We start from the raw sequence: 25,363 nt of genomic DNA, 5'->3' as shown, positions 1-25,363 counted from the left end.
ACGGGCTGATTTTCAGCAGAGGTAGAACCAGAGGCAGTGAGGGGAAGGGATCTGAGGCTTGCTTTCTGGATACAGCGGTTAATTCCCTCCCTGGGGTGGGGGCATCACCCTGCTTTGGTTGCCAAGTAACCGCCAGAGCATCTTCTAGCACCAGGTCCCAGCTGGCAGCAGCGGCCAGTGGCCACAGGCACCACTGGAGCAAGGAAGGTCCCGAGACACTGGAGGCAGCCAGGGGCTCAGCCGTGCCCAGCTGCCTCTCCCAGGCACTGCCGAGCCCTCAGGAGGAGCTCCTGGGATCGCTGGCCCCTGCCGATGGCTGGAGGGATGGCTGCCGGGGGCGATCAGGACCTGCTGGCCTATTTCCGTGTGGAGTTCAGGAGGAACCTGCCCCTGCTCAAGTGAGTGGGGGCTCCTCCACCCTCTGCATCCTCTCAGTCTCCTCCATCCGTCCTTCCCCCCATGGCAAACTCCCATCCGTTGTCTCCCCTGCCTCAGTCTCCTCCTGTACTACCTGTCCCCAGCCCCCCCTTGCTCCCTGCAGCCCCCCTTGCTCCCTACAGCCCCCCCTTGCTCCCTTCAGCCCCCCCCTCTTGCTCCCTGCAGCCCCCCCTTGCTCCCTACAGCCCCCCCTTGCTCCCTTCAGCCCCCCCCCTCTTGCTCCCTGCAGCCCCCCCTTGCTCCCTGCAGCCCCCCCTTGCTCCCTGCAGCCCCCCCTTGCTCCCTGCAGCCCCCCCCTTGCTCCCTGCAGCCCCCCCCTTGCTCTCTGCAGCCCCCCCCCTTGCTCCCTGCAGCCTCCCCTTGCTCCCTGCAGCCCCCCTTGCTCCCTGCAGCCCCCCCTTGCTCCCTGCAGCCCCCCCCTTGCTCCCTGCAGCCCCCCCCTTGCTCTCTGCAGCCCCCCCCCTTGCTCCCTGCAGCCTCCCCTTGCTCCCTGCAGCCCCCCTTGCTCCCTGCAGCCCCCCCTTGCTCCCTGCAGCCCCCCTTGCTGTGTCAGGGGGATCCTGGGGGGGATGCTGTGCTGGCAGGTGGGATCTGAGGTGGTGTTGGGTTGGGTTGCCCAGGGCAGCACAACACCCTGCCAAGGGACCGGGTCTGGTGTGTAACCCCAGGGAAACCTTCTGTGGCAGGAACGCGGGGCTGGCAGAGGAGACCCTGACTCCTTTCATCTCCCTCCAGGAGAAGAAAAAACAGGCCCGACGGATGCAAAAGGCTCTGGAGGGGAAGGAGCAGGTGAGGAAGGGGCCGGGTGCTGGGAGGGTGTGTGTGTTTCCAGGGGGTGGTGGCAGGGAGCTGGCTGGCTCCAGGGGTGGGGCAGCCCTGTCACTCACTCTGGTGCTGCCAGGCCTTCAGGGACAAGATGGGACTCGTATCCTGCCGGTGGAGTGACCTCCACATCAAGGAAGCTCAGCTGAAGAGCCACATGGAAAGATACGGGAGGACTTTAAAGGTACCGCTGCCCTGAGCCACACCACTGCCTCCCCCCTCCCTCCCCTGGGGTCTTGGGCCACCACAGCTGTCCCAGCCTCCCTCGAGCCCAGAGGTGTGAGGAGCAGCACTGTCGGGCACAGGGGCTGGCACCTCAGATGTGGAAAGCTCTGGTGGGGTTTGGGTGGCAGGGGGTTTGTCCCAGACCAGTGTGATGTCCTGAGGGACCCGAACACCCCCAAGAGGGTCTCAGCCTGTCCCCACTGCCGACACCCAGGAGTCTTCCAGGAACTGACACCAGTAGGTCTGAGAGTCAGAGTGTCACCCCAGGGGCCCATCTCCAGGGCCAGAGGGTCAGTGCAAGAGGGATTATTAACCCCTGTTAAACAGGGGGTGACGATGCTCCCCGGGTGCTCCAGTTCTGGCCTCTCCTCTGAGAAGGACAGAGTGCTGCTGGGTGACCCAGCTCCATCTCCCCTTGCCTCCCTGTCCCTCTGTGTGTGTTTGGTGGGGGAACCTCACCAGGACAATGATGAGATGCGAAGGCAAGCGCTGAAGAAAGCCATCGAGGAGAGAGAGAAGAGGATACAGAAGGACACCGAGCTTCTGAGGGCTAAGAGGGAGCTGGAAGCCCTGAGACGTGAGCACCAGAAACTCTTCAAGAAGGTGCAGAAATATGCCATCTTCAAGGAATACCTGGAGGACGTGGTGAAGATCTCACAGGTGAGTCTGGGTGTGAGAGACACAGACCATGGCCTCAAGGAGGTGTTAAACCCAGCAGATGTAAGGCAAGCCCAGGGAAATCCTGACACCTGGCCAAACCCAGAGACCTGAGGTTGGGTGGGAAGAGGCTCCCTGAAGCCAGGGTGAGCCCAGGGGACCAGAGTTGGGCAGGGGACAACCAGGAAGGGAGGTGAAGGCTTGGGAAGACCAAAGAAAAGCTGTTAGAAGTGGGGAGCAGAGGGCTGGGGGGGATGAGCAGCCCCTTGTGTCACTGTGTCATGTCACACGGACAGTTTGGGAGAGGTGGAGAGCTGCCTGGGAATGGGAACACAGGCGGTTGCCAAAACCACTGTGTCTTCTCTGAAGGGTGCCAGGCATCGCTCTGAGCATCACCCTCCTGCAGCCCCAGCTGCCCCTCGGGCAGGGGGCTGGCTGGGCACTGGCTGCTGGGTGCTGTGCTGGTGGGGGGCAGAGTGCAGCCTGTGGGACTGGCAGAGGGGGGTGTCACTGCACAGGCACGGGGTTCACAGACCAGCTGGGCTGGTTGTCTGTTTGGGAAGGGAGGAGCTTTCATCTGGGGAGGTGCTGTCCTTGGGCAGGGCAGGGGAGCTGTGGTGAGGGCAGGGCAGGGGGGTTGCTCTCACCAGTTCTGTGATGCAGTTTGAGGACATCCAGGAAGTCATCTCGCGCTACAAGACGCTGATGAGGGTGAGCAAGGACCTGCTGCAGGCACAGCAGGGGCACGTGGAAATGTCTGAGCAAGCCAGGGTGCTGCTGGACCAGTACACAGCAGAGAGAGAAGCCGAGAGCCTGCAGCACAGGCACCAGCTGGTGCAGCTCCAACTGCGTCTTGAGCAGGCTCAACGTGACACCCTCCACTGGGTGAGGAGAGGGGGGTGGGCAGGGGAGGATCTTCAAGGCCTGACTGAGGGTCGTAGGGATGACTCCCCATCCCTAAGCCGTGGGGTGATGGCAAGGTTCAGGGGCAGCCTTTGTGACTAGAGGAGATGCCTAATTTCATCCCCCTGAGGGCTCCAGACCACGCCTGGAGCAGGTTACCTCAGGGGTTAAAACCAGGCTCTCTCTGAGCCACCATGAACTTTCCCTTCTTGCTTGAACTCACAGTCAAAAGACACCAGCTAGTGGGGCTCTGGGGAGGTCTGCCTTGGCACAACCCCCAGGCACACTCCAGCACATGCCTGGGGTTTGTCCAGTGTTCAGGGTGCAGAAATGCCCTTAGCTCTGCTCACTTGGCACCATCCTGAGGGGACCTTGCCACATTCCCTTGGTGGACACTCCAGGCTCCAATGGCAGGGTTCCACCAGGCAAAGCTGGGTGGCAGCTGGTCTGGGATGGTGGCAGTGGGATGTGCTGCTCCAGGGGTCTCTATCAGCCAGTCCTGCAAATGGGGCCTGTGGGGAGGGCTGCAGGAGCTGCCAGAGAGATGGGGAGGTTCCTGGGGCAAGGGAGCAGCTGTGTTGGTTCTGGGATCTGCTCCCACCAGAAGCACCTCCAGCACTGCCCTGGGCAAGGACAGGCTCTTCCCAGCAAAGCAGGTCGGTGTGGAAGTTAGGGTCCCCAAGCCAGGGTCTGCAGTGCTGAAGAAGCCCCTTTGCTGGGCCTGTCCTCATGCTCCACGTCTCCTCCCTGCTCAGCAGACGCGCTGGGATGACATGCAGAACACCACTACTGAGAGGGCGCAGGAGCTGGGCTCCGTCAAGGTGGCCATCCTCAGCCTCTTCCAGTCCGCGAGCACGCAGCTGAGAGTCAACCTCAACGTGCCAGTGGAGGACAGCCACAGGCAGCTGGACATGGTAGAGTCGAGCCAGAGCCCTTCTCCCTGCCCCAGAACAGGAGCAGTGCTGATCCTCAGGTGCCCCAAGGGAGGGGAGAGCCCAGAGACACCAGGTGCCCAGCACACACCTTCATTTTCAGAGGGACTCTTCTGGACATGGGGAATGGGCAGTGGACACCAGGCAAACGTGTCCAAGGAGACAGAGTGTGGGTCCCTGTGGGGTAGAAGGAGTGGGAGCCACACACCCTGGGGCAGGGGATGCCAATCAACTCATGGCCAAAGTTTGGCTTCATTGACCCCTGCCCTGAGCTCAGCCCTCACCTCACGTGCCCATCTGGTGGTGCACACCCAGCCGGGCAGATGCCTTATCCACCTGCCCGGTTTAGCTGGGGGGGATTTGCCCTTCAAAGGGGCAACAAGCTCCCCTCTGCCTCCTGTTCCCACCCCTGCTCTGAGCTCCACCATCTCTCCTCCCTGCCCTAGATTCAGCAGCTCATCCAGGACCTCTCAGACGTGGCCGTGGCAGCGAGACGGAGGAGCGTGCGCAGCCGCCTCTGAGCAGCAGCGCCGAGCACAAGGGATGGGGAGGGCGAGAGGAGGACACCTCCACTGGAGGCTCTCCCAGGGAGGCTTCATACCTCTCTAGCAATTTTGTCCTGCCCAAGAGCTGAGCCCTTTTCAAGCTATTAAAACCCTACAGATTTCTCAAGGTGTTTCCTCTATTTCCTGGGGGGCTGGAAACATCAGAGCAACTTCAGAGCACAGCTCACCCCAGAGGCCAGGGGGGCTGTCTCTGGCAGATGGCAGGTGAGGAAGGGGCCACAGAGCCCGTGGTGGCATTAACACCTCTTTGCAGTGGGCGGGGGGGCAGCAGCTGGTTGTGCCAGGGAGCTGAGAGCCTTTGCCTGGTCAGCAGGATGTCCCCACCTCGTGCTTCCTCAGGCCTGGCCTCCGCTGCTTCCCAGCAGCAGAGAGGAGAGGAAAAAACCAAGCAGGAGCCAGGAAGCCTTGCTGAGGGCCTCAGCAGTCCCAGAGGTTGGTGTGTGTCTTGTGGAGGCACTGGTGACAGTACCAGGAGCTGCACTGGAAAAGCCAACTCGTGACTCACCCGCGCAGAGGCGATGCTGCACATCTGTGCCCCTGCACCTGCCTCAGCAGCGACGTATCCAAAGGGACCAGGAAAATTGATACCCATCCTTAGAGGTGACTCAGCTGTCCCCCTCCTTCCACCCACAGCCACCCCCTCACCGCTTTGATGCAGCTCACTGGTGCAGCTGATGGGAGAGGAGCAGCTCTGCCCAGCCCTGAGGAGGCAGCTCTGAGCTGCCTCTCGGAGTGATGCTCTGAGGGCACGACTGTCCCCAGTCTGGGCCTGGGGAGAGGACAGACAGATGGGCACTGCTGAGTGGTCGCCTTTAGCTGGATGCTTGCACTGAGGTCTTCTGAGGAATCTCCAGCACAAGGATAGAAAGACAAGACATTGGTCCAAGCAGACACCTTCCTTCCATTCAGCAGCCTGAGGCTGGAGGTGTCCCCCTCAACTGGTACCTCACACCCAGCACGTCCCTTCAGCTCTACTTGACGGCCGAGCTGGAGCCCCGAGCTGCTGACACCCTGCCTGCTCCTGCTCAGCACCAGCAGCTCCCACCACCCTGCAGCAGCCTTTCCTGGTGCTCTGCTCTCTGCCCCGAGGGGCAGCTCCACAGGAGGGGCTTGTGCCCAGAGAGGCTGGGAGCAAGGTGAGGGGCAGGGCCGTGCTCTGTCACTGAGCGTGGCTGTCACCGTGCAGGGCCTGGGACAGGGACGTGCTCTGGCTGTTTGGCACTGTCAGCTCTGGGTCCCTGAGGATGCTCCCACACGCAGAGCACCTCCCTCCCCTCCCAGGCACTCGGGGGGGGACACAGGGAGACATCCCTGTGTGTCCTCAGCAGGGACCTCAGGTTGCTGCCTCGTTACCCCCATGATGAGCATCTTCCCAGGACTTGGCATGCTCCGTGCCAGCAGGTGCCAGATGGCAAGGACGTGGAAGTCATTAACCCCCAATTAAAGCCTTGTTTGAGCACAGGCAGCTTCCAGCCACCTGGTCCAAGAGAGGCTGCGGGTGCCAGAGCCGCCCAGACCCCTCGCAGCAGCCGTGTCGGTGTCTGACTGCCAGGTGCCCTGGTCCTATACAACTGACAGGACCCAGCGAAGCACAGACCCCGTCCTGCCTCTCTGCTCCTCCTCAGCCCATCTCCCACCTCCTTGTCCTCTCCAGCATGGCCTCCATGAGGTGCTTCTCACCTGTTCTCTAGTGGCCCATCCCAAGGACAGGGCCCACCAAACAAGACCCTACAGCTCACAGTCCTGCCTGTTCCACTCCTCCCCCTGAGAGCAGGGGGGTGGGACACAGAAGGGGGGGCAGCCAGCCCCCCTGCAGTGCTCCATGAAGCAGTGCCACATATAGAAGGCATTTGATGTGCCACAGCCCCTCTATAAACGGTACCAGTGAGCCCTGGAGAGGACAGGAGGCTGTTACCAGGGTACAAACGCATCACAACAATCCAGGGCTCTGAGCACTGAAGGGCATTACTCCAGGAGGGGGGCAGTTTCTTGCCCTTCCAAAGGTCCCAGGTGGGGAAAAACACCTCCAAACCAAGCGTCCACCAGACATTTATTAGTGTTGAATGCACATGAAACAGTGTGGGTCCTGTGTGCTGCTCACCTGCACCCCCAGGTCAGACACAGCCCAGACAGCATCAGATCCCCACCAGCGGCCGGGCCCCTTCTGCATGGCCATCCACACCAAACAGCCAGCAAACACTGAACACAAGCAGGGCCTTGCACATCCCACAGCCTCCTGACAGCCCTGCAGGCTGTGCCCAGCCCTGTGCAGACCACAGAGCACTTTGCACTAAACACAATGGAACCCCAACCAGAGACGTTCCCACAGCAGCCCCAGGGCACCCTGCCATGAAACAATGCACACACAGCAACAGCCAGACCAGAGACATCCCCCACCCAGAGTCCTCCGGAATCACCAGGGAAGAGTCATCAAGGAGACTCACAAGGTAGAGCAAGGCAAGGCTGAGACACGTCCTGGGTGGGGGGGCACAATGCTGTCACACACGCTCTCCCAGCGCCTGTTTCATTGCCATGTCCAGACTTACTGGTCCTGTGTGCCGTGGGCTCCCTGGCTGCTGCACACACCTCTTCCCAGCTGGGCTTGGTGGGACTGGGTGTTTGTTGATGTCATGGGGGAGACGCTGCTGAGTGGCACCAAGGGCTCTGGCCATGGTGCCAGCCTGCAGCAGCCGTGGAGCGGCTCCTGGGGGTGGTGCTGCCGTGGGGCGCGTGTGCCGTGACGGACGTTGGGACCCTGGCTGGAGACCTGGGGAGGGGAGGAACAGAGAGGACACCACGGGCTGTAGCCAGGGATCCTCTTGGTGCCTCTCTTCTCCACTGCCTAGAGCCAGCCCTGCTTTACAGAGCACCTCCTGGCAGTGGCACTAACTCCTGGGCGTCAGCCACCTGCCGCAGTGGGCGTCTGCCCCAGTGTTCAGGATCCCACAGACACCTCTGCATCCCCATTGCCATCACCTTCTCTTACACAGTGCTTCTCACACGTGCTCTCAGTCAGGACCTGGCACTCAGGTTTGGCCATGCTCACCCTCTGCTGCCCTGTGCTGACCGGTCTGGGCTTGGATTTGTGCTGCTGGCGCCCAGCACTGCACGTCAGTGTCGGGCACATCCTCACAGACACCACCAGCTGTGACTCCCTTCGCCTGCGTCTTCACCAGGAGTGAGCTCAGCTCAGCAGCTGTCACCAGCTCAGCCTTTGCCCCCCTCCTCACCAAGCTCTTTAGGCTTTGCTTGTCTGCACCCCACAGACCCCAGTTCTGGCAGCATGCTCTGAGGAGAAGAGTCCTGGATGGGCACAGGAGGGGGGAGGCAGATTGGGCTGGGCAGAGCGGGCCCAGTGGGGACCACCCACCTCTGTGGGCCTGGCTGCTTCAGCCTCCTCCTGGGATAAGGTGGGGAAGCCCAAACCAGGCTGTGCTGATGAGAAGCCCCCCAGGGCCCACCACCCCCTGAGACTTCTGAGCCCGGGAAGCCCAGCCCGCCCCCTCCCTGGGGTGTGTACGTTACCATGGCCATGTCCTGTGCAGAGGAGCTGGGGCTGCCTACATGATGGAGCAGGTGAAGCCACAGCACTCCTTGAGCAGCGTGAGGCCTGTTTTGGTCATGTAGGGCGCAGAGGTTTGCTGCCCCCTGGAAGTCATTTTCTTCTCTTTGATGGGAGCTGTGGAAAAGGCATCATGTCAGCCTGGAGACAAGGGCACAGGTCCATCTCCTCTTCTTAGAGCTGTGATGCTGACCCACAGCTGGGCATCGGCTCCCGCATCCAGGGGGCACATCACTGTGTGTGTGTCGTGTGTGTCACGGGCAGGACACGGGCACGGGGAACGCTGGGCTGGAGGTGCCTCCAGCCACGCTGGGGCGGAGTTCCTCCAGCAACGGTGTAGGCACAGGGTAGAGGCCAGGAAGAGGGCAGGACTGGGTGGACACCACAACCCATGGCTTTAGCTAATGGTGTGATGATGTATGAGGTGCTGGCTGGAAAGGGTCAGACAGACTGCATCAGCCACAAGAGGACACCCACCTGTCCCTGTGCTCACAGGACGTGGCAGCTGGGAAATGCCAGGAAAACATCTGTACCAATTCAGGATGTTTTCACGATGTGACCTCAAGCACCAGCATCGCCCAGTGGCTGCTTCCCCACACCCACCCCAGCAGCAGATGGACAGTGGGTGAGCTGGCACCATGCACAGCAATGAAATCTGGGAGACAAAGTGCTCAGGAAAGGGCAGAAGCTGCCAGGGAGGTTCAGTGCAAGGAGTAAGGCTCATCAACCACCTACTTGCTTTCTGGAGGTAGCTTTTGGAGAGCTTACTTTGCAGGAACTCTGCCATTTCCTTGTCCTCTTCCCTTTCCCTGTGGCAGAGAGATTGGTTGGCACCCAGAAAGGAGCAAGACACCAGGCCCATCTGGCAAGGCAGGATACAGGACACACTGCACCAGCCTCAGAGCAAGAAAGGGAGTGCCCCCAGCTACCTGAGCCTCTCAAATTCCACATCATCCACCAGGAAATCCCGTGTTTCCACCAGCTTGTGGATCTGCTGCACCAGCTCCTCCTCCCTCTGCTTCTCCTCGTTGGACTTCTCGTTCTCTGCAGGACAGGGAACACATTTAACACACTACAAGGGGCCATCCATCCCTCCCACTGAGACCAAGCTTCCTCTCTCTCTGCTCTCTCCAGGAGCAGATGGGGGGTGGGGGGGTAAAAACCCAGCCCAAAGGAAGCTCCTGGGTCCAGACACAGGCTGCTAAACAGCCTCTTCCCCAACCAGCCTGGGTGGGAGCACACAGGTCTGCTGTCATCAAACTTCCAGTTTTTAACTTTGCCCCAGGTTTTTTATGGGGTTGGGGACTGTGAGATGCACCCATGAGCTCTGCAGAGCATGGGGTAGGGGTCCAGAGACCTCTGACCTTGGTCTTCCCACGTGGTTGAGAAACCAGCCAGGGATTCATGTGCACAGGGAGCTGCCAACGATGCCCAGGTGCTTCTGTAATGTCTCACACCACCATTCATCCCACAGATAACTGAAAACCAAGGTGATCCACTGCTGCTTTAGCCTTATCCTCTTGCTGAACACCATCCCAGTGAGCTCACCTCTGCATCTGACCCTCAGAGTCAGCTCAGTTCCCACCCCAGCGACACGGATGACCAGGAGTGTCTGCCAGGCAACTCCAGATGCTGCTTTGGGCAGGGAGTGAGTGAAGCCCTGAAAACTCTCTCATCACTGTGAAGTCATGTCCTGTATGAGCTGGTACACAGCAGTAGGGGAAGATGATAGAGACAGGGCTAAGGAGTGACAAACACAGATGGAGAGCTACCTGAGGTAGAAGCCACGACTGGCTGTGCTGCAGCTGTTTAATAACCACTTCTGAATGCAGCAGCCAGCTCCAAATCAATCCAGCACGGGATGGATCAATCCCCAGTCTTCCTTCAGCTAAATAACAATGCAGCAACATTCCCATGCCATGCACTGAGGTGCTGCTGCAGGGGTCTGGGCAGCAGGAACCCCTCGTGACCATCGTGCTGGCAGAAGCATCCCCAGCAAACCAGTTCCTCCTGCAGTCGTGGCCTCGTGCAAGGAGCGAGCTGGGGCTTCTTGGCAGGGGAAGCTGGTGGGGACTGAGCCACAGCTGCTGGTCCTCTGCCATGAAGAGAGAGTGCAGAGTTCCTTGGGCATGGGCACCGTCCCACAGCCCTGCTGGCAGCCGTTGGGAGGCCAGACACAGCAGAGCCATCGGGCTCTGCACAAGCACCCGCCTGTTTGCAGCCAGGTAGCAGCTGCTGCTCCTGACTTACAGCCTGGCAGGGTTCACATACCCACAGCAGCAACACTGCACTTCCTTCTGGCTTCCTGATGTCTGAGTCCATCACGACTACAACCCCCCTGAACTGCTAAAGGCACCTTGGTCTGGTGAGATTTCAGGCCACGGGTCTGGCTGAGCCCTGAGTACCCACTGGTGTCTGAAGCTCCAGCCAGACCCAGCACCATTTTCGGGAAGGAAAAGCTGTGATGGCCTCACAGGACCAGCAGTTTGCAGGATTCTCCCAGCACACTCTGATTTGAGCCAAGTTATAAAGGCAACAAAAGGAGCATCCCTGACACAAGCAGCGTCCCTGCTCCCAGCTGAACCCAGGAATGCTGAAAAAGCAAGATGAGAAACACCAAAGCAGAGGAAGGAAATCCAGCCACACCTCTCCAGGGCCAGAAAAGGCCAGGTTCATCTCTGTGCTGAGTCCTCAGTTCAGTCAAGCCTTGCTTTATGAACTAGGAGGTGTTTGAATTAGAAGCCCGCGTGAGATCCGGGTCTACACCTCGTCAAGCAGCTCCTGTTTTCAGAGCAGAACCCTCCCCTCCCCTGCCAGAACCCCCCTCTGGGTGCAGCCAGGCTGTGCTGAGCTGGTCAAGACCTGCATGTTAAGCAGCAGTCGGGCTCTAGCTGCGTGCTGGAGATTCCCCGGCACACGCAGCACAGCCACACGAGGGCACCAGAAAGGCTCGAGGGGGGTTGTCACCCTTGGCTTTGAGATACCCCTGGGTATGGAACTGGAGCTGAGCTGCTGCTCTGGGAAACAGATGTGCACAGCTGGGCCCTTGTCTGCAGCCAGACATCACCCCCTGCTACACTCCCATTGCTCACTGTGAGTACAGCATCTTCAGAGAGACACTGGTGGTGGCCCAAAGCTTAATCCTGGGTGGGTACCAATAAAGAGGGATGTATCTCCCACCCAGTTCTAAATACACAGGTGAAGTCCTTGCTGGGGGCTGGGAGTGGTTTTTTCTCCTCTTCTGTTCCCTCTGCCCTTCAGCCCAGGCCTGAGCAAGGGCTCTGGGCAGCACTGTGAGCAGCAAACCCCCCGAGGAAGATCCCATGCCAGACTCAAGAAGCCATTGAGTTTCCTGATGCTCATGCACGGTCAGTGGGAGCATCCAGGGCGAGGAGCATCCCGGGGCCAGGAGCATCCCAGGACCAGGAGCATCCCAGGGCCTCCTGCATTTCACAGCAACCTTTCTGCTGGCTGCAGCAGCAGGGTGCAGCTCTTACAAAGCCTCACCTGGGAGAGCTATGAGTTTCTGGAGCTCCTTTTTCAGCCGGCTGATTTCTTTACAGAGCTGAATGTCATCCATCCTGCAGAGACACAGATGAAACCACTGAGGGAAAGACTGGGAGAGGAGAGGTGCAAAACCCTCAGAGCAGCACCCAAAGAACACAGGAAGGCAGCACACCCAGGGAGCACAGGTCTGCCTGCCTTCCCACGGGACACAGCAGCCCACTTCATCTCAGAGCTCTTCCTGCAGCTGCCTGGGCTGCCCCACTGCTTCTCAGAGACAGAAACAAACTTGTATCGCTCTGAAGACAACGGAGCCTCATTAAAACCTGGCACATCCACCATGCAGTACCTGCTGTGCTCCTCCTCCTCCCCAAAAGTAATCCCCAGGCAGCAAAATCCAAAAGCAAATGGAAGCTGGTGCTGCATGACAAGATCTGGTGTCTCTGTAAAGATCTGGTGTCTCTGTACAGCCTCCTGCAGAGTTAAGGTGGAGAAACGAATCGACACACGTCCCCATACCTCCTCCTAAGCCCTGCCAAGCACCCCAGCATCTCAGCGTGAGCTTCCCAAGGCTGCCCAAGCCTTCAGTGCAGGAGGACTCCTTGGATGCTTTGCAGGACACAGGGGAACTCGTCCTACCTGGAGGAGCTGAGCTGAGGTTTGTGGCCCCATAGCTGTGGGTGAGGAGAAACCCCAACACATGCTGTGTGTCTGCTGGTAGTACGTGACAGAGCAGATGTGCTCTGGGTTCTCTCTGAAGCCTTCGTTACTGAGAGCCCTGTCTGCATCCCCAGTGACCCTGCTGGTCCCTCCACTGAGTCACAGCATCCCCCCTTCTGGGATGAGTCACATTGGCTGCAGCCACTTGCAGATGCAGCGTTGTCAGCGGAGCCCAGGACACCAGAGACGTTAATGAGGGAAAATAAACAGAGTGGTGAAGGGACCCTGTGAGATGCTGCCGTGGGAGGGGATCATCCAGGCAGGGGAGGACACTTCCTCTTGGCTCTGTCAGATCTCTGCTCCATCTGGCAGTGTCTTCATTTGCTGGCACACTGTGCTGAGCAGACCCACCAACGCCACGTCTGGGAGCTGCAGGTGGGGAGCGGGGGTCCTGCTGTCCTGCTGTCCTGCTGTGGTGGCTCAGCCCTGGGCTTGCAGGAGGAGCATCGGCAGGGACACTGCACGGGACCCGTGGGCAACAGGCTGGTGGCTGGTGACACACTGAGTGCAACAGCCAAAGGGTGACAGGGATGCTGCTGGAATTAAACTGGAATTTAGTGCTGTAAAACTGATCAGGGGAGTAAGAAATGGGCAATAATAAAAACCCTCCTTTCCATAAATCTTGGGAGAGACTGTGAAGAGGGGCACCCAGAAGGCTGCTGCTGGACCTGAGGCTACTCCTGCCACTGGCAATGAAACTTACTGCAGCTTCAGCCACGTGGGAGGCCCCATCCCTGGAGACACTGAGGTCAGGCTGGATGGGGCTCTGAGCACCCTGCTCTAGTTAAAGGTGTCCCTGCAGGGGTGGGACTGGGTGGCCTTCAGAGGTCCCTTCCAGCTGTACACATCCTGTGATCTGCTGACTCTGACCTAGGTCTGGGCTCCTTCCTCCCCAGCAGTGATGCTCAGGGAAGCCCTCAGCTCTCCCTGCCCCGCAGAGTCGATGCTCGACTCTGCACCCCCAGCCCCCACAGACAGACAAGCCTGATGCTCCCCAGCTTCCAGGGGATCACTCCTGAGCCCGTGCCCACCCTGCAGCCTGGTTTCTGTAGGTGAGCTCCTTCTGTTTTCCAAGGGCAAGCCAAGGAAGGAGACAAAGAAAGGGATAAGAAGAAGCCAGAGATGTGAGTTCTGACAGCACCCCTGGGTACTGGTTGCCATGGAAAGGATTTAAGAACTACACTGTTTATGATTTCCAACAATCCTTTCCAACAATACATTCAGAGAACTGTGCCTCAAAGAGGTCACCTCTCCCAGCCTGTGCATCTAAACCTCAGCCCAGCTCACAGCTCCCCCAGACCAGGGATTTACACAGGCACTTCCAGGCTTCTGTGACCCTCGTAGCGTGGGGGGGACACACGACCCAGACATGCTGAGAAAGCAGCAGATCAAGTGCTGCAGCCTGGGAAAGATGATTTTTGCCATTACCAGTAAAAGACCCCAGGCTTTGTGCTGACCTGGCAGCAGGGAAAACGAGGACCAGGCTGAGTACAGCAAGTGAGTGGCATTAAAAAGCTGAATCAACCCAGACTGTGGGTGCTGGTCAGTCCTTGTGCTCCCAGACACACCCTGGGAAGGGAAGATGTTCTTTATCGCCCTGAGGGCTGTGAGCACCACTGCAACACTGAGTATCTGATTGCCTGAAGTGTGGAACACTTCCAGATTTCGGTCAAAAGCTGCTGTGATTATTGAAACAGACCCTGGAGAAGATATTTGCCCCCACCTCTGGCTGGAAACTCAGTGCTGGGGTGGAAAGAAGGATGCAGTGTGGAGACAGGCACCAGGCACCAATGTCTGTCCAGCCCTGATGTGTCCTGATGTCCCCTGGCAGCCAGGGGATGGGGGAGGAGAGGAGCAGCTGGGAGGATGCTGTGGTTGTGCTTTTGCCCCAGGCAGCAGCTGAGCATCACCCAGCACCCACCCTGCAGGGAGGAGAAAGGATCAGAAGGGGGGTGGGTACTCACATGTAGCGCAGCTCCGACTCTCTCCGCACCAGGATCTCCCTGATCCTCTCGATTTTGAAGAGCTCCCCCTCGATGTCATCGATGGTGGTGGTGGAGTCGGCCATGGAGACAATCTCATCCTCTGCAAACGGAACAGGAGCCACGTTACTGAGCAGAAGATGTTAAACACGAGCTGAGGAGAGCAGGGAGCACGGGGCTGTGACAGGGAACCCCCTGCAAGCACCAGACCAGTGTAACCACCAAGCACGTGGGGTGTTAAACTGGTTTTCAGGCTGCTGAGTGCTGTGAGAGGAGAAGCCCATGGGAAGTCAACACCACATACAGGGCATGGAGCAGGTGGTGAGGATGCTTTGCCTGTACTGACGCTTTGCAGGACTTTCCAGGCAGCTGAGGTGTGGGAATGGGAGATGTCAGAGCTGGAGCGTGTGGCTTGGAGATCCCCAAGGGAACCCAGGCCAGTGCTGAGGGTACAGGGCAGGAAGAGGCCGTTGAGGCACAAGGCAGAATCCTCTGCACACACTGGTCCTCTACCCATCACATACAACTGCTTGAGATGACATGCCCAGAGCGAGGTGCTTCCAAGGCTGCTGCAGAGGAGGTTTATTAGTGCAAATACAGGTGGTTTGGGTTGGTGTGGCTTGGTGAACAGTTTTCCACTGTTTCTGGCCTGGAAACTGGCAAGGACAGCCTGGAGGTCATCTCCCCCTCCCCCAGCCACAAAGGCCACAGCAGCAGGTTGAACCCTCGACTTTCCCCATTCAAAGCTGTTGGGATGCTCTCAGGAGCCAGCACCTGCTCGGGACAGACTGACAGACACAGGGGGCAGGACGAGGCGTGGGGCTGGGTGCATCACCCTCCATCAGCTCCTGCTCAAGGCCTCTGCTGCAAACGTGCAGGGAAACCTTCCCCTAGCCTTGTTTCTATGGGCCTGAAGGGGGTTGCTAGGGGACCAGGCTGTGGTTGCTACAGGGCCAGGATGCGGTTGCTAGGGGACCGCACTGTGGTTGCTAGGGGACCAGGATACTGAGGTCCCTCATCCCAAGCATCCTGCTGCTCTGCCACCCCAGTGCTTGTCTTGCCCAGGATACCTTGCTGGTGCTGCAGGAGCTGGGGCTGGGCACTGGGACAGGCAGGATGCCCTGAGGGTGACACAGGACCCAGCACAGGGCACAGCCTGTCCTTGTGGGCAGCCGCTCCCCGGGGCTCGGCTGTGCTTTGGTGTCGCTCCTGACCTGTCAGGAATAAGCTGCATTGGTCCAGTGCTTCTGTCACTGGGATAAGATGATGAGAGTGATTACAGATGCTCCAGTAAATAAAGATACGAGATCCCTGCTGCTTTCATTAGCCAAGGACAACTCTAATCACTGCCAGGAGCAATGGGGTGGGTGTGGGGGAGGACGACTGTCACTCCTGGCCTGGGTGGGTGGATAACCCAGAATGTCACTGGTGGCAGAAGTATTTGGCTGGCTGTTTCCCAGTGGGTGAGCACAAGGGCTTGGAACAGGTGTCAGCACCACTTCTCCCTTCTCATCCCAGAACCTCACCAGCAGGAGCCATCCCAGACAGCAGAGGTGAATCCTCACCTGTGTGCATGAAGGGAGGGGCTGTCAGGGCTGGGCTGCTCTCCCTCCTCTGTGGCAGGAGGCTGGGAATTGTTTCCAGCCCATCGGCAGCTGCATGTAAGAATGAAAAAGCTCCTGGCTGGATGGTGGGTGGGTGGGTTCCCACTGGAGATGGGGAACAGTGTGGCTGGGACCACCCTGCTCAGAAGGAGCTGCCCTCCCTGGTTCCCTTTCTGTAGGACATTTCCCACCCTCCCACTGCAGACCAGGAGTGTCCAGTGAACTGGAGACACTGGGCAGGTCTGCACCACGCAGCAGAGCGGTGGCTGCAGGGCTTGAGCTGGAAGCTCCTCACCCTCATGAGTACAGATCCTCCCTGCTAGCTCTCTCTCCGGGCAGATACAGGGTGATGTTGAGTTATCACCCCCCAGTAGCCACAGGCATGGGTCAGACCCCATCATCTTTCAGGAGACAGGGATGAAACCCAAGGGCACCGTGTGCCCCTGAACCCACACGGTGCCAGTGACACCATAAAACAAACAGCAGCTGCAGACACTGGAAGCTCACGAGGGACTGGAACCCATCACCCGTCAGGTCCTGCAAGCAGGCAGCTGGGCACAAGATTTCCCTGGGGATGGCTCTGCCAAAGCTGAGAACAGGTTTCTTACACCCCCCCTAAGTGCCTGACACCAGTGAGGGCCTAAGGGAGGGATGTAAACATTATTGAAGCTGTGATCAAGCTCACAGCCCCGTGTGTCCCTTCAGGGACCGACTGGGACAGTGCCCAGGTGGAGCCACGCTGCCCAGGGTGCACACAGAGCTGCTGAGCCAGGCACAGGAATCATCCCCGTGCTGCCCAAGCAAAAGGACCCTCGACCGGCCCCGCTTCAACCCGGCAAACCCAGGACGGGGGGACAGCTGGGGCTGGAGCTCGGGGCACAGCTGGGGCTGGAGCTCGGGGGAGCTCCGCTCACCGCGCACGGCCCGGGGCAGCCCGCACGGCTCCTGGGAGTGTAACAGCCAGAGACTCGCACTCCACAGCGCTGTGGGGAAAACATTGAGCCGGCGCGCAGCAAGCCCGGGATGAGTCAGAGCAGCAGCCAGGCAGCGCTGAGCTTTCAGCCGTTCACTCCGTGATTAGAGTTGGGCAATTGATTGACAGCCCCCCGGGGAGGGGTTCAGAGCTCCCTCCTCGGGCTCCATCCCAAGAGCCCTTTAACTCAGCCACCTGCAGCCGGGCAGGGGCATCGACACCAGCCCTCAGCACCCTGCTGCCCGGCGCTGGGGCAGCCTGCTCAGCGGTGCCGTGGTCCCCATCACCCACACTGCCTGGCTGGAGGGACAGGAGCCCCCAGACTGCCAGTGCACGGCCCAGCAGGGTCACAGAGGACAGGATCCTCCTTAGATGGGAGAGATCCCAGCTACCAGCACCCTACAAACCACGGCACCGTCTCCCTGCCTGTGCCCCCTCTAGTAAACCAGGGAGAAAGGTGCAGCCAGTGCAAATCAGGGGTGCTGCACCCCAGCACCCCTGGGGCCCTGTCAGACAGCCCTAAAGCGACCAGAGTCCACAGGTGAGCTTCCCTGGGATGACTTACAGGGAGGGTATCACCAGGGCTCTCTGTGACACCTCACTGCTGTGTGCACGCTCCCCTGGGTCACCTCCTGAGCAGGGCAAGGGGCTGTGTGTGCTCAGCACTCTGCAGGGCTGGCCTGAGACCTCCTGGGAACTGTAGTTAACTGTAGTGCAGCATTAAAAAACCAGGCACCAGCCCCTGCCCATCCTGAGGGTCGCTGGATTTCACAGAGCTGGACTGACCCAGCAAACATCACAGCCACCAGAACCCTGCCCCTGACAGGGGATGCCTGGACCATACCCATCACCCTGAGCCCAGGAAGTGTTTGACCCTTCCCTGGACCACCCTGTTGTCACCCAGCTTCTGGGAGCAGTGAATCAGGGTGATGGAAGTGCTCAGACCCTGCCAAGGGCAGAATCTCCACCCGGAGCCTCTTCCCAGGCAGGGCAGGGGCAGGGTTCATATTGCTGGGAGACACAAAGCTGAACTGAAACTTTGGGCAGCTCACCAGGGAGCTGAGCAGCTCCACAGGCAGCACCCCGACACTGTAGTACCCATCAGGGTGCTGGAGTTTGCTCCATCCATCTTTCTGTGCCTTTCTGGCTGCCTATCCCCCTCCTGCCAGGGGCAGGGGGCAAAGGGGATGGGGAAGGGTTGGAGGTTTGTCATGGCAGAGGGGCTGCAGGAGCCTCCCCTCCCCACAACCCAGCATTGGGCCCCTTTCTCACACCTCAAGGTCAGGGACTCTGCCCTGGACAACCTCCCTGGTCGCTGGTTTCCACCCCCCACCCCGTTTCGTGCTGGAGGAACTGGTCAGAGAAGGGAGAAGGGGTGAAGAACAGGGTGGGCTCCCCAGTCTCCTGCTTACAGCCATAGCCACAGCCGGGCATGACAGCTCAGCAGCCTCTCCGGGCAGCATCAGCCGGATGGGGGTCTGCATCCCTCCTTCCACCGGTTCGTTCCCTCCAGCCATCCCTCCTTCCCTCCATCCCCCCAGCCGCCTCCCCTCGCATCCAGTCCCTCCTCTCCGTCCTTCCTTTCCTCCATCCACCCCTTCCCATCTCCCATCCACTCCTCTCCCCATCCAGCCCTTCCCTCCCTCCCTCCATCTCCCCTTCAATCCCTCCCTCCATCCACCCCTTCCTCTCCGTCCGTCTCCCCCCCTCGCCCCTTCCCGCCGCCCCTCCTGCCCCGCTCCCGATGCCCGCGGGGCTCCGGCGGCGCCGGTACCGCTGCGGGCAGAACCCGCGGGGCTCCGGCTGGGGGGCGAAGCGGACGGTTCCCCGCCAGCTGCCGGGGCCCGGGGACCCCCGGACCCGCGGGCTCGGGGCGGGGTTGGCGGGTGGGGGGAAAGTTTGGACCCGTCATCGCCCGTCCCGGCCCCGCCGCGCTCACCTGGCCCCGCGCCGGCGGGCGGCCAGCGGGTGGACTCCAGCGATCCGTACCGGGGGGGGTCCCGGCTCCCCTCCATGCCGCAGCCCTGCCCGCGCCGCGCCGCTCCACCGGGGCTGGGGGGGCTCCCCCGCTCCGCGCCCGCCGCTCCGCGCCCTCTGCCGGCCGCCGCCCCCGCGACGGCGCCCGGCCCCCCCCCCGGTTATCGCTGCCCCAGAGTCCCTCCTTGCGGCATCACCCGGGTTATCACTGCCCCGGGTCCCCCCCCTTGCAGCATCACCCGGGTTATCGCTGCCCCGGGTCCCCCCCCTTGCAGCATCACCCGGGTTATCGCTGCCCCGAGACCCCTCTGGGTTATTATTGCCCCGGGTGCCTGTAGCAGCATCATCTAGGTAATTACCTGCCCCAGGTGCCCCCTTGCAGCATCACCCGGGTTATTACCTCCCCCGGGTCCCTCCCCCAGGTTATTACCTGCCCCGGGTTCCCCCTTGCAGCATCACCTGGGTCATTATCTCCCCGGGGCTCAGGTACCGGCAGCACGGTGCCGGTTTAACCCATTCCAGCTGTTTCACATCTCCACAGCCACACAAGTCCCTGCAGCAATAGAAGTGTGTGTGTGTCCCCAGGCACAGCCAGTGCGGGGTGGGAAAGGCTTCCCGGGGGGGACGCCTTGCTCCTGTCCCCAGGGATGAGCAGGAGAGCCTGAGGTGAGCTGGGGGTGAGGCAGGGCTGTGACCAGCCCCCAGTAAAGACCTTGCAAGGAGGAACACACGGGCACCTCTGAGCCAGGCACAGCACAAAGCCTCTGCAGGACCCCCTGCTGCGGGGTGTCCCCAGAAATGCAAAGTGTCACTACCCCAAGGGATCTCTCAGGAACACCCCGAGTTTTGCAAGGCAGCTGTGCTGTAACTCTAACCCCCAGGCTCCCAGGCAAGGTGGGAGAAGCCCCGCTGCGGGACAGGCTGCTCCGGGATGCTGTGGGGTGGATGCCGTGTGAAGGGCAGGAATAGCCAACTGGCTGCTCCTCGGCTCGTTAACTGATGAGCATCACTGTAATTGTGAGCTGGGGCCCGAAGTAACTCACTGTGTTGTGGTGGCTGCACCGTGCAGAGGAGAGAAACCTGCCAGTGCTTTACCCTGCCACAGGAGCAGCCAGGCCTGCTGCGGGCTGCCACTGAACCCACCGCGTCCTGCACGCTCACTCTGCTCTCCACGAGGTGTGGGGTTAAATCACAACAGCCCAGAGTCACACACGGAGTCACAGTGTAATTAGCACACCTTACCTGGTCTGCTGCATCCAGCCAGTCACTGTGTGAAGCCCACCCTGCAGAGGGGCATCACGGCCAGCGCAGCGCAGGGTGCAGCCGTGCCCATGCAAACTGCCTCTGGGCTCTTCCTGAGCACCAGGATGCTCCACGTCCTCGGGGCCAGAGCTGGGGAGTTTTAATGGGTCCTGGGATGCTCACACTGGTCTGCATGACAGGTGTGGTGGTCTGACCATGGCTGGGGGCCAGACACCCACCAAAGCTGCTCTGTCACTGCCCTTTTCAGCTGGACAGGGGAGAAAACAGATATTGAGAGGCTCAGGAGTGAGATAAGGACAGGGAGAGATCATCCTGCAATCAGTGTCATGGGCAGTAAAACTGATTTACCCAGATCCCTTGGAACCTCTCACACAGTCCCCATACATGGGAAATTTAAAATCCAAGGGGTACAAACACTGTCCCTGTGCCAGCCTCACTCTCCAGCTCTGGCTGTGGTCTCTGAGCTCCATTAAATCAAAATCAGAGAAGGACATGGCTCAACTCAGACCCCAGACTGACACCAAGGGGCAGGAAAAAAGAGTATTTCTGCATATTAACCTCTGAAATTTGCTTAAAGTTCACTGTGTGGTAGCAAACAGTAAAGTCTTACGTGATAAAAATAATCACTTTTAACTTTACAATTGCTCTTTATGAATAAAACCTTAAAGATTCCAACATGGGTTGCAAAGTAAAGCAAAGCTAGCTGCTGAGTTGGCTGGAAATACATCACGGGAATCTATTCTCCCCAAGGGCAGGTTAGCTCTTGTGCCTTAGAATCCTCTTACTGCTGCAGGAAGCAGCAAGCCAGGCTCAGAACAGGCAAGCCAGGCTCAGAACAGGCAAGCCAGGCTCGGGGTGATGGTGTCTCACACAGCACCGACAGAGCCCACCTCCTTCCTCACCCTCTGGGCACACAGATGAGGAGCCGGGTCACCGGTGCAGAGCTCACACACAGATGTACAAACCCCAGAGGAAAATGCTTTATGTAACTAAACCCATACGACTTCCTTGGTGCTGAGCCCTCTGCCACGTCCCCTCCCACAGGGTGTGTGGCCCAGGATGTGTTTCACACTGGACAACTCCCCCTGAACCGGCACCAAACGTGTCCACTGGAGTCATAACTCTCAAATACCCATCTTCTTAGGGCAGATGATCACAGTGCAGCTTGGGGCCGTCCCTGAGACGCTCCCTGTTCGCAGGGGCTGAGCACAATTCGCCCCCTGGCCAGAAGGACGCGGGGGCAGGAGCTGGGCAGTCACCCCACGGCTCTCCAGCTGACTGTAGCATCACCCCTCCGGCTGGCGGCAGGAGGGATGCACAGGCGCTCCCCACGCCGCGGGTTCCCTCGGCGGTGACAGCAGCTGCCGAGGCGGATCGAGGGGGCACACAAAGCCCTGTAATCGCCTCAGACCGGGCGGTCCCTCCCGGCTGGAGACACAGCCGCGTTTTACACCCTTCCAGCTACTTCTGCAGCGCTCCTCACACGGCTCCACGGCTGCGCTCAGGAACAGTCCTCAGCACTGGAAGGCAGATACTCTGCTAGCAAGTAATTAGAGCCCTGAGGTATTAAAAATAACAAGGCTGGGATGGATTCTTGACACTTCAATTGTTCTCTGGATTCCTGGGAGAGGGTAACACCTTAATAAAAAGTTCCAGTTATTCTTGGCACGAGGACAATTCTATCTCTAGAGTCATTCTAGTGGAGTGTTGTGCATGGCGCAGTGATTTGTGCCAGGGAAAGGGAGAGCTAATTGCCCTGAGAGCATCTGATGCGCAGATCATCTGGAATCGATGCCCACAGAGAAAGATCATCTCTGATGGCGTTGCCTCTCCTCACCTCCAACCACTTCCTACCCAGTCCAGAACACAGCAGGGCGACAGGCAGCAACACCACTTGCACACCACACACTAAATACACACCTGAACAAACACTCTGCGCTCTGCAGCTGTCACACAGCCTGTGAAACACGAGCACAGCGCTACTGAAGTGTTTCCCTCTGCAAAGGAACGATGCAGGAAGCGCCTCAGAAACCTAAGAAGGCTTTGGTGGCAGGTGAAAGGACTGGGGGCCCAAAGCTTCCCCCAGCCCCGTTCCAGGGCCCACACAGATCCTCTAGTGAGATCAGGCCAATCTTTCATTTGTGAGCTGATCTGACCTTTTGAGGGGGTGTTGGAATCTCTGTGCTGCTGAGGTGACACGAGGCAGAGGAAGCAGCCTGAGGATCCTTCCGGGCTCAGCAGGTCCTGTTCAGGGCAAGATCAAGTTCTGACCAGGAAATGTGACAAGAGAGCTGCCCTCAGGCCAAGCTGGCCCCGGAGGATCACCAGCTTCACCCCCACCAACTCGCCCAGCACCGAGTCCCTGCTGAGCCAGTATCGCCCGACACGAGTTCCCAGTCCACAGGAGCTGCTCAGATCAGGAGGGCAGCCCGATTCCCAGACATGCCATCCCTGGGAGCCACCCCGTCCCCGGGAGCCACCCCGTCCCTGGGAGCCACCCTGTCCCCAGGAGCCACCCTCGGCAAACACACAGACACGGAAGTCCACAGGCTGAGTTCGGACAGGCAGCGACTCTGAGCTGACACGGGACGTTCCTCCCCCAACAGACACCGATGCAGAAGCACTTAAACCCCGAAGACAAGACCATGTGTGGCAAAACCTGACCTTACAAACCAAAGCAGAGCGAAGGAACCATCTGTTTTATTCACACCCCTTACTCACTGAGGGGAGTTCACAGGCAGAGCACCCTGAAAAGGTTTAGGGTGCTGTTCACATTACAAGCTTTCTCATTCAACTGTGTCAAAGTACAGGTCACAGCTTTTACTCACAGTTTCCACAGCATCAGCTCTGAGGAGCACGAATCTTACTCAAGTTTGCTTTTCTGACTGAAAGCTTAGCTCCTTTCACTTCAGCAGACGTGTACCTGAAAAACCTTGCTCTGATTTTGGAAGCAAAATCATTAAGTTAAAAAGGAAAAACTACTATGCTATAAATTAATAAGATAAAAATATTTCTATTTTTTAAAAATAAACCCCTGTCCTGTGTATGTTTTGCAGTGTAGAATTAATGGTCATTTGGGGCATCATCATAACCCCTTGCTGCTCCACTCCCAACACCCAGGTACAGATTAGTTGATCCCAAGCTGTTGTGAGCGACTCCTAGTGAAGCTTTCATCCTTCATGGCTCTCACCAGCCAGTCCCTCTCGTTCTCCTCCTCAGAGTCACTCATATCACTGGAATCAGCAGCCAGGAGACGAGAGTAATTGATTTTTTTCTGCCGTGGCAGTTTGGAGTGGACGATGGAGAAGAGGAAGAGCCACAGCACCAGGGCCACGCAGAACGCCCGGTACAGAACCGCCAGCCCCAAGTATTTAACGACAAACCCTCCTGCAAAACTGCCCAAGCTCGCTCCTCCCCCATGGCAGAGGTCCTGGAGCAGAGCCTGCAGGGACCTCTCGGTGCCTGGAGTGGCAATGTCATCCACTGTCATGTTCACCACCCACCACAGAGCACCGTGACTGAAGGCAGACAACAGCTGGATGAGGAGGACCGACCAGGCAGTCCACAGGAAGGAGTAGCCCAGCAGCTGCAGGGCCAGGAGGCTGAGGCTGGCCGCAACGATCCTGCTGCTCGAGAAGGTGCTCAGCAGCTTCGCTTTGAAGGGGTAAAGCAGAATTTCCGCCAGCAGCCCGACGGCCACAGAGAGCCCCATGTACAGCTCGCCGCTGCCGCGGTCCTGCAGCTGCCAGAAGAGAAAGTTGTGTGCCGCAGAGCCGGCCGCGCCGGTGAGGAACACGGTGACGGCACAGAGGACGGCCCGGCCATCGCTGCACAGCTGGGCCAGGGCCTTGGCCGTCCTGCTGGCATGGTCGGATTTCCTGGGCACGTGGACAGGGAAAAAGACACTGACAAGCAGCGCGAGGGTCACCAGCAGAGCGTAGCCATAGAAATGGACAGCCAGGCGGCTGACTGTACCGCCCAGGAAGCAATCCAGACGATCCACGAGCGCGGCAATGCCGCAGGCGCCGGCGGATGCGCCCAGGTAACTCCAGATCCACAGCTTGCCGTACCGGTCAGTCGCGTCCACAAAGTCCAGGTACTCGTAGAGACTCTCATCCACCGCCCACTCCAGGGAAGTAGCCAGCAGCTCCCAGAGCACGACAGCACCCAGAACCATGAGGAAAACCTGGTGCTCCCTGTCCCAGAAGACGTTCCGCGCGGCCTCGAAGCTGACGCCCGGAGTGTCTCTCAGACGGTGTGAAGTGCTGCCGGACACGTACGCACCTCCAGCAGCAGGAAGAGTCGTTTGGGACAAAGAGAGCTCGTGACTGGCAGCGGCATGAAGCCTTTCCTCAGCGCTGCCACCGGGACCGACCGCAGCAGAGCCCAGGCTGCCCCTTTCCCGCTGCAGCCCGTGCAGGGCGGGTCTGTAGGCCGCCGGCACTCGCGTCTCTCCCGGCTCCCGGCTCCCTGTTGCCACAGAAGCTGTCCAGCCGGAGGGACCGTCCGAGTGGCCGTTCCTCTGTGCATCCCCGCTGCCTCTGCCCTCGGGCGTGCCCGTGGGGCCCAACCGGCCCCGGGAGCCCGCGGTGAGCAGCGCTGGCCCTCCACCCGCTACCGCGGGCCCAGCATTCGTCGGCATCGGTTGTCTCGACGTGGCGCCCGTGACGGCACCGAAGGCAGCGGGGCCGCCCCTGCCCAGGCCGGGCAGCGCGGGGCCGGCCCCTGGGCCCGCCGGCTGCTGGCTGGCATTACAGTACCGGTACCCCGCGTCCCGCTGCGCGGGGGGCACCAGCGTCAGCAGCAGCCCGGCCCCCGCCGAGCCCAGCAAGGAGCCGGCGACCAGGAGGCGCCTGGTCCGGCGGCCGCGGGGGCAGCGGCAGCACAGGGGAGCGCGGAGGGCGGCCGCCAGCTGCCCGGCTCCGGCCACGACGCCCACCAGCGCGGCCGGCAGCCCCAGGTGCCGCAGGTAGAGCGCCAGGAACGGGGCGGCGCAGGCCCTGCCCGCGGCCTGCAGGAGGCGGAAGAGGCCGGAGAGCGCCAGGGCCCGGCCGACGTCCCACTGCTCGCTCATGGCGCCGCCGCATGCTCCTCCCGCGGCACCTGCGGGCCGCCCCGCGCCTGCCCGGGCCGCGCTCACCGCCCCGGGCCTCCTCCGCCCGGCCCGGCCCGGCCCGCACCTGCCGCCGCCGCGCCCGGGGCCGCGCCCGCCCCGTTGCCAGGCAGCGGCGACAC

The 25,363-nt window shown here is 60.0% G+C and overlaps 3 protein-coding genes across 3 annotated transcripts; 1 reads left to right on the top strand and 2 right to left on the bottom strand.

The window, feature by feature from the left end:
• Window positions 1-312: 312 nt before the first annotated feature.
• On the top strand, window positions 313-4,498 carry CCDC42 (coiled-coil domain containing 42; the record flags this gene model as incomplete). The annotated part of the gene is made up of 7 exons (XM_084273705.1): window positions 313-398; window positions 1,125-1,227; window positions 1,340-1,444; window positions 1,948-2,145; window positions 2,806-2,913; window positions 3,801-3,959; window positions 4,424-4,498. The coding sequence occupies 7 exons, from the start codon at window positions 313-315 to the stop codon at window positions 4,496-4,498; spliced, it is 834 nt and encodes a 277-aa protein (XP_084129831.1).
• A 3,605-nt stretch (window positions 4,499-8,103) lies between these two features.
• LOC311199550 (bMERB domain-containing protein 1-like) lies at window positions 8,104-18,903 on the bottom strand (the record flags this gene model as incomplete). Its single annotated transcript, XM_084273663.1, has 6 exons — window positions 8,104-8,222; window positions 8,841-8,914; window positions 9,035-9,149; window positions 11,613-11,686; window positions 14,294-14,414; window positions 18,828-18,903. The coding sequence occupies 6 exons, from the start codon at window positions 18,901-18,903 to the stop codon at window positions 8,104-8,106; spliced, it is 579 nt and encodes a 192-aa protein (XP_084129789.1).
• Window positions 18,904-22,863: 3,960 nt separating this feature from the next.
• MFSD6L (major facilitator superfamily domain containing 6 like) lies at window positions 22,864-25,202 on the bottom strand (the record flags this gene model as incomplete). The annotated part of the gene is made up of 1 exon (XM_084273704.1): window positions 22,864-25,202. The coding sequence occupies one exon, from the start codon at window positions 25,200-25,202 to the stop codon at window positions 23,256-23,258; it is 1,947 nt and encodes a 648-aa protein (XP_084129830.1). The 3' UTR covers window positions 22,864-23,255.
• Window positions 25,203-25,363: the final 161 nt, after the last annotated feature.

This window comes from Gallinula chloropus, assembly GCF_964237585.1.
Source record: "Gallinula chloropus genome assembly, chromosome: 20".
Classification (NCBI taxonomy): Eukaryota; Metazoa; Chordata; class Aves; order Gruiformes; family Rallidae; genus Gallinula; species Gallinula chloropus.
This window is presented reverse-complemented; position numbering and strand designations above follow the sequence as displayed.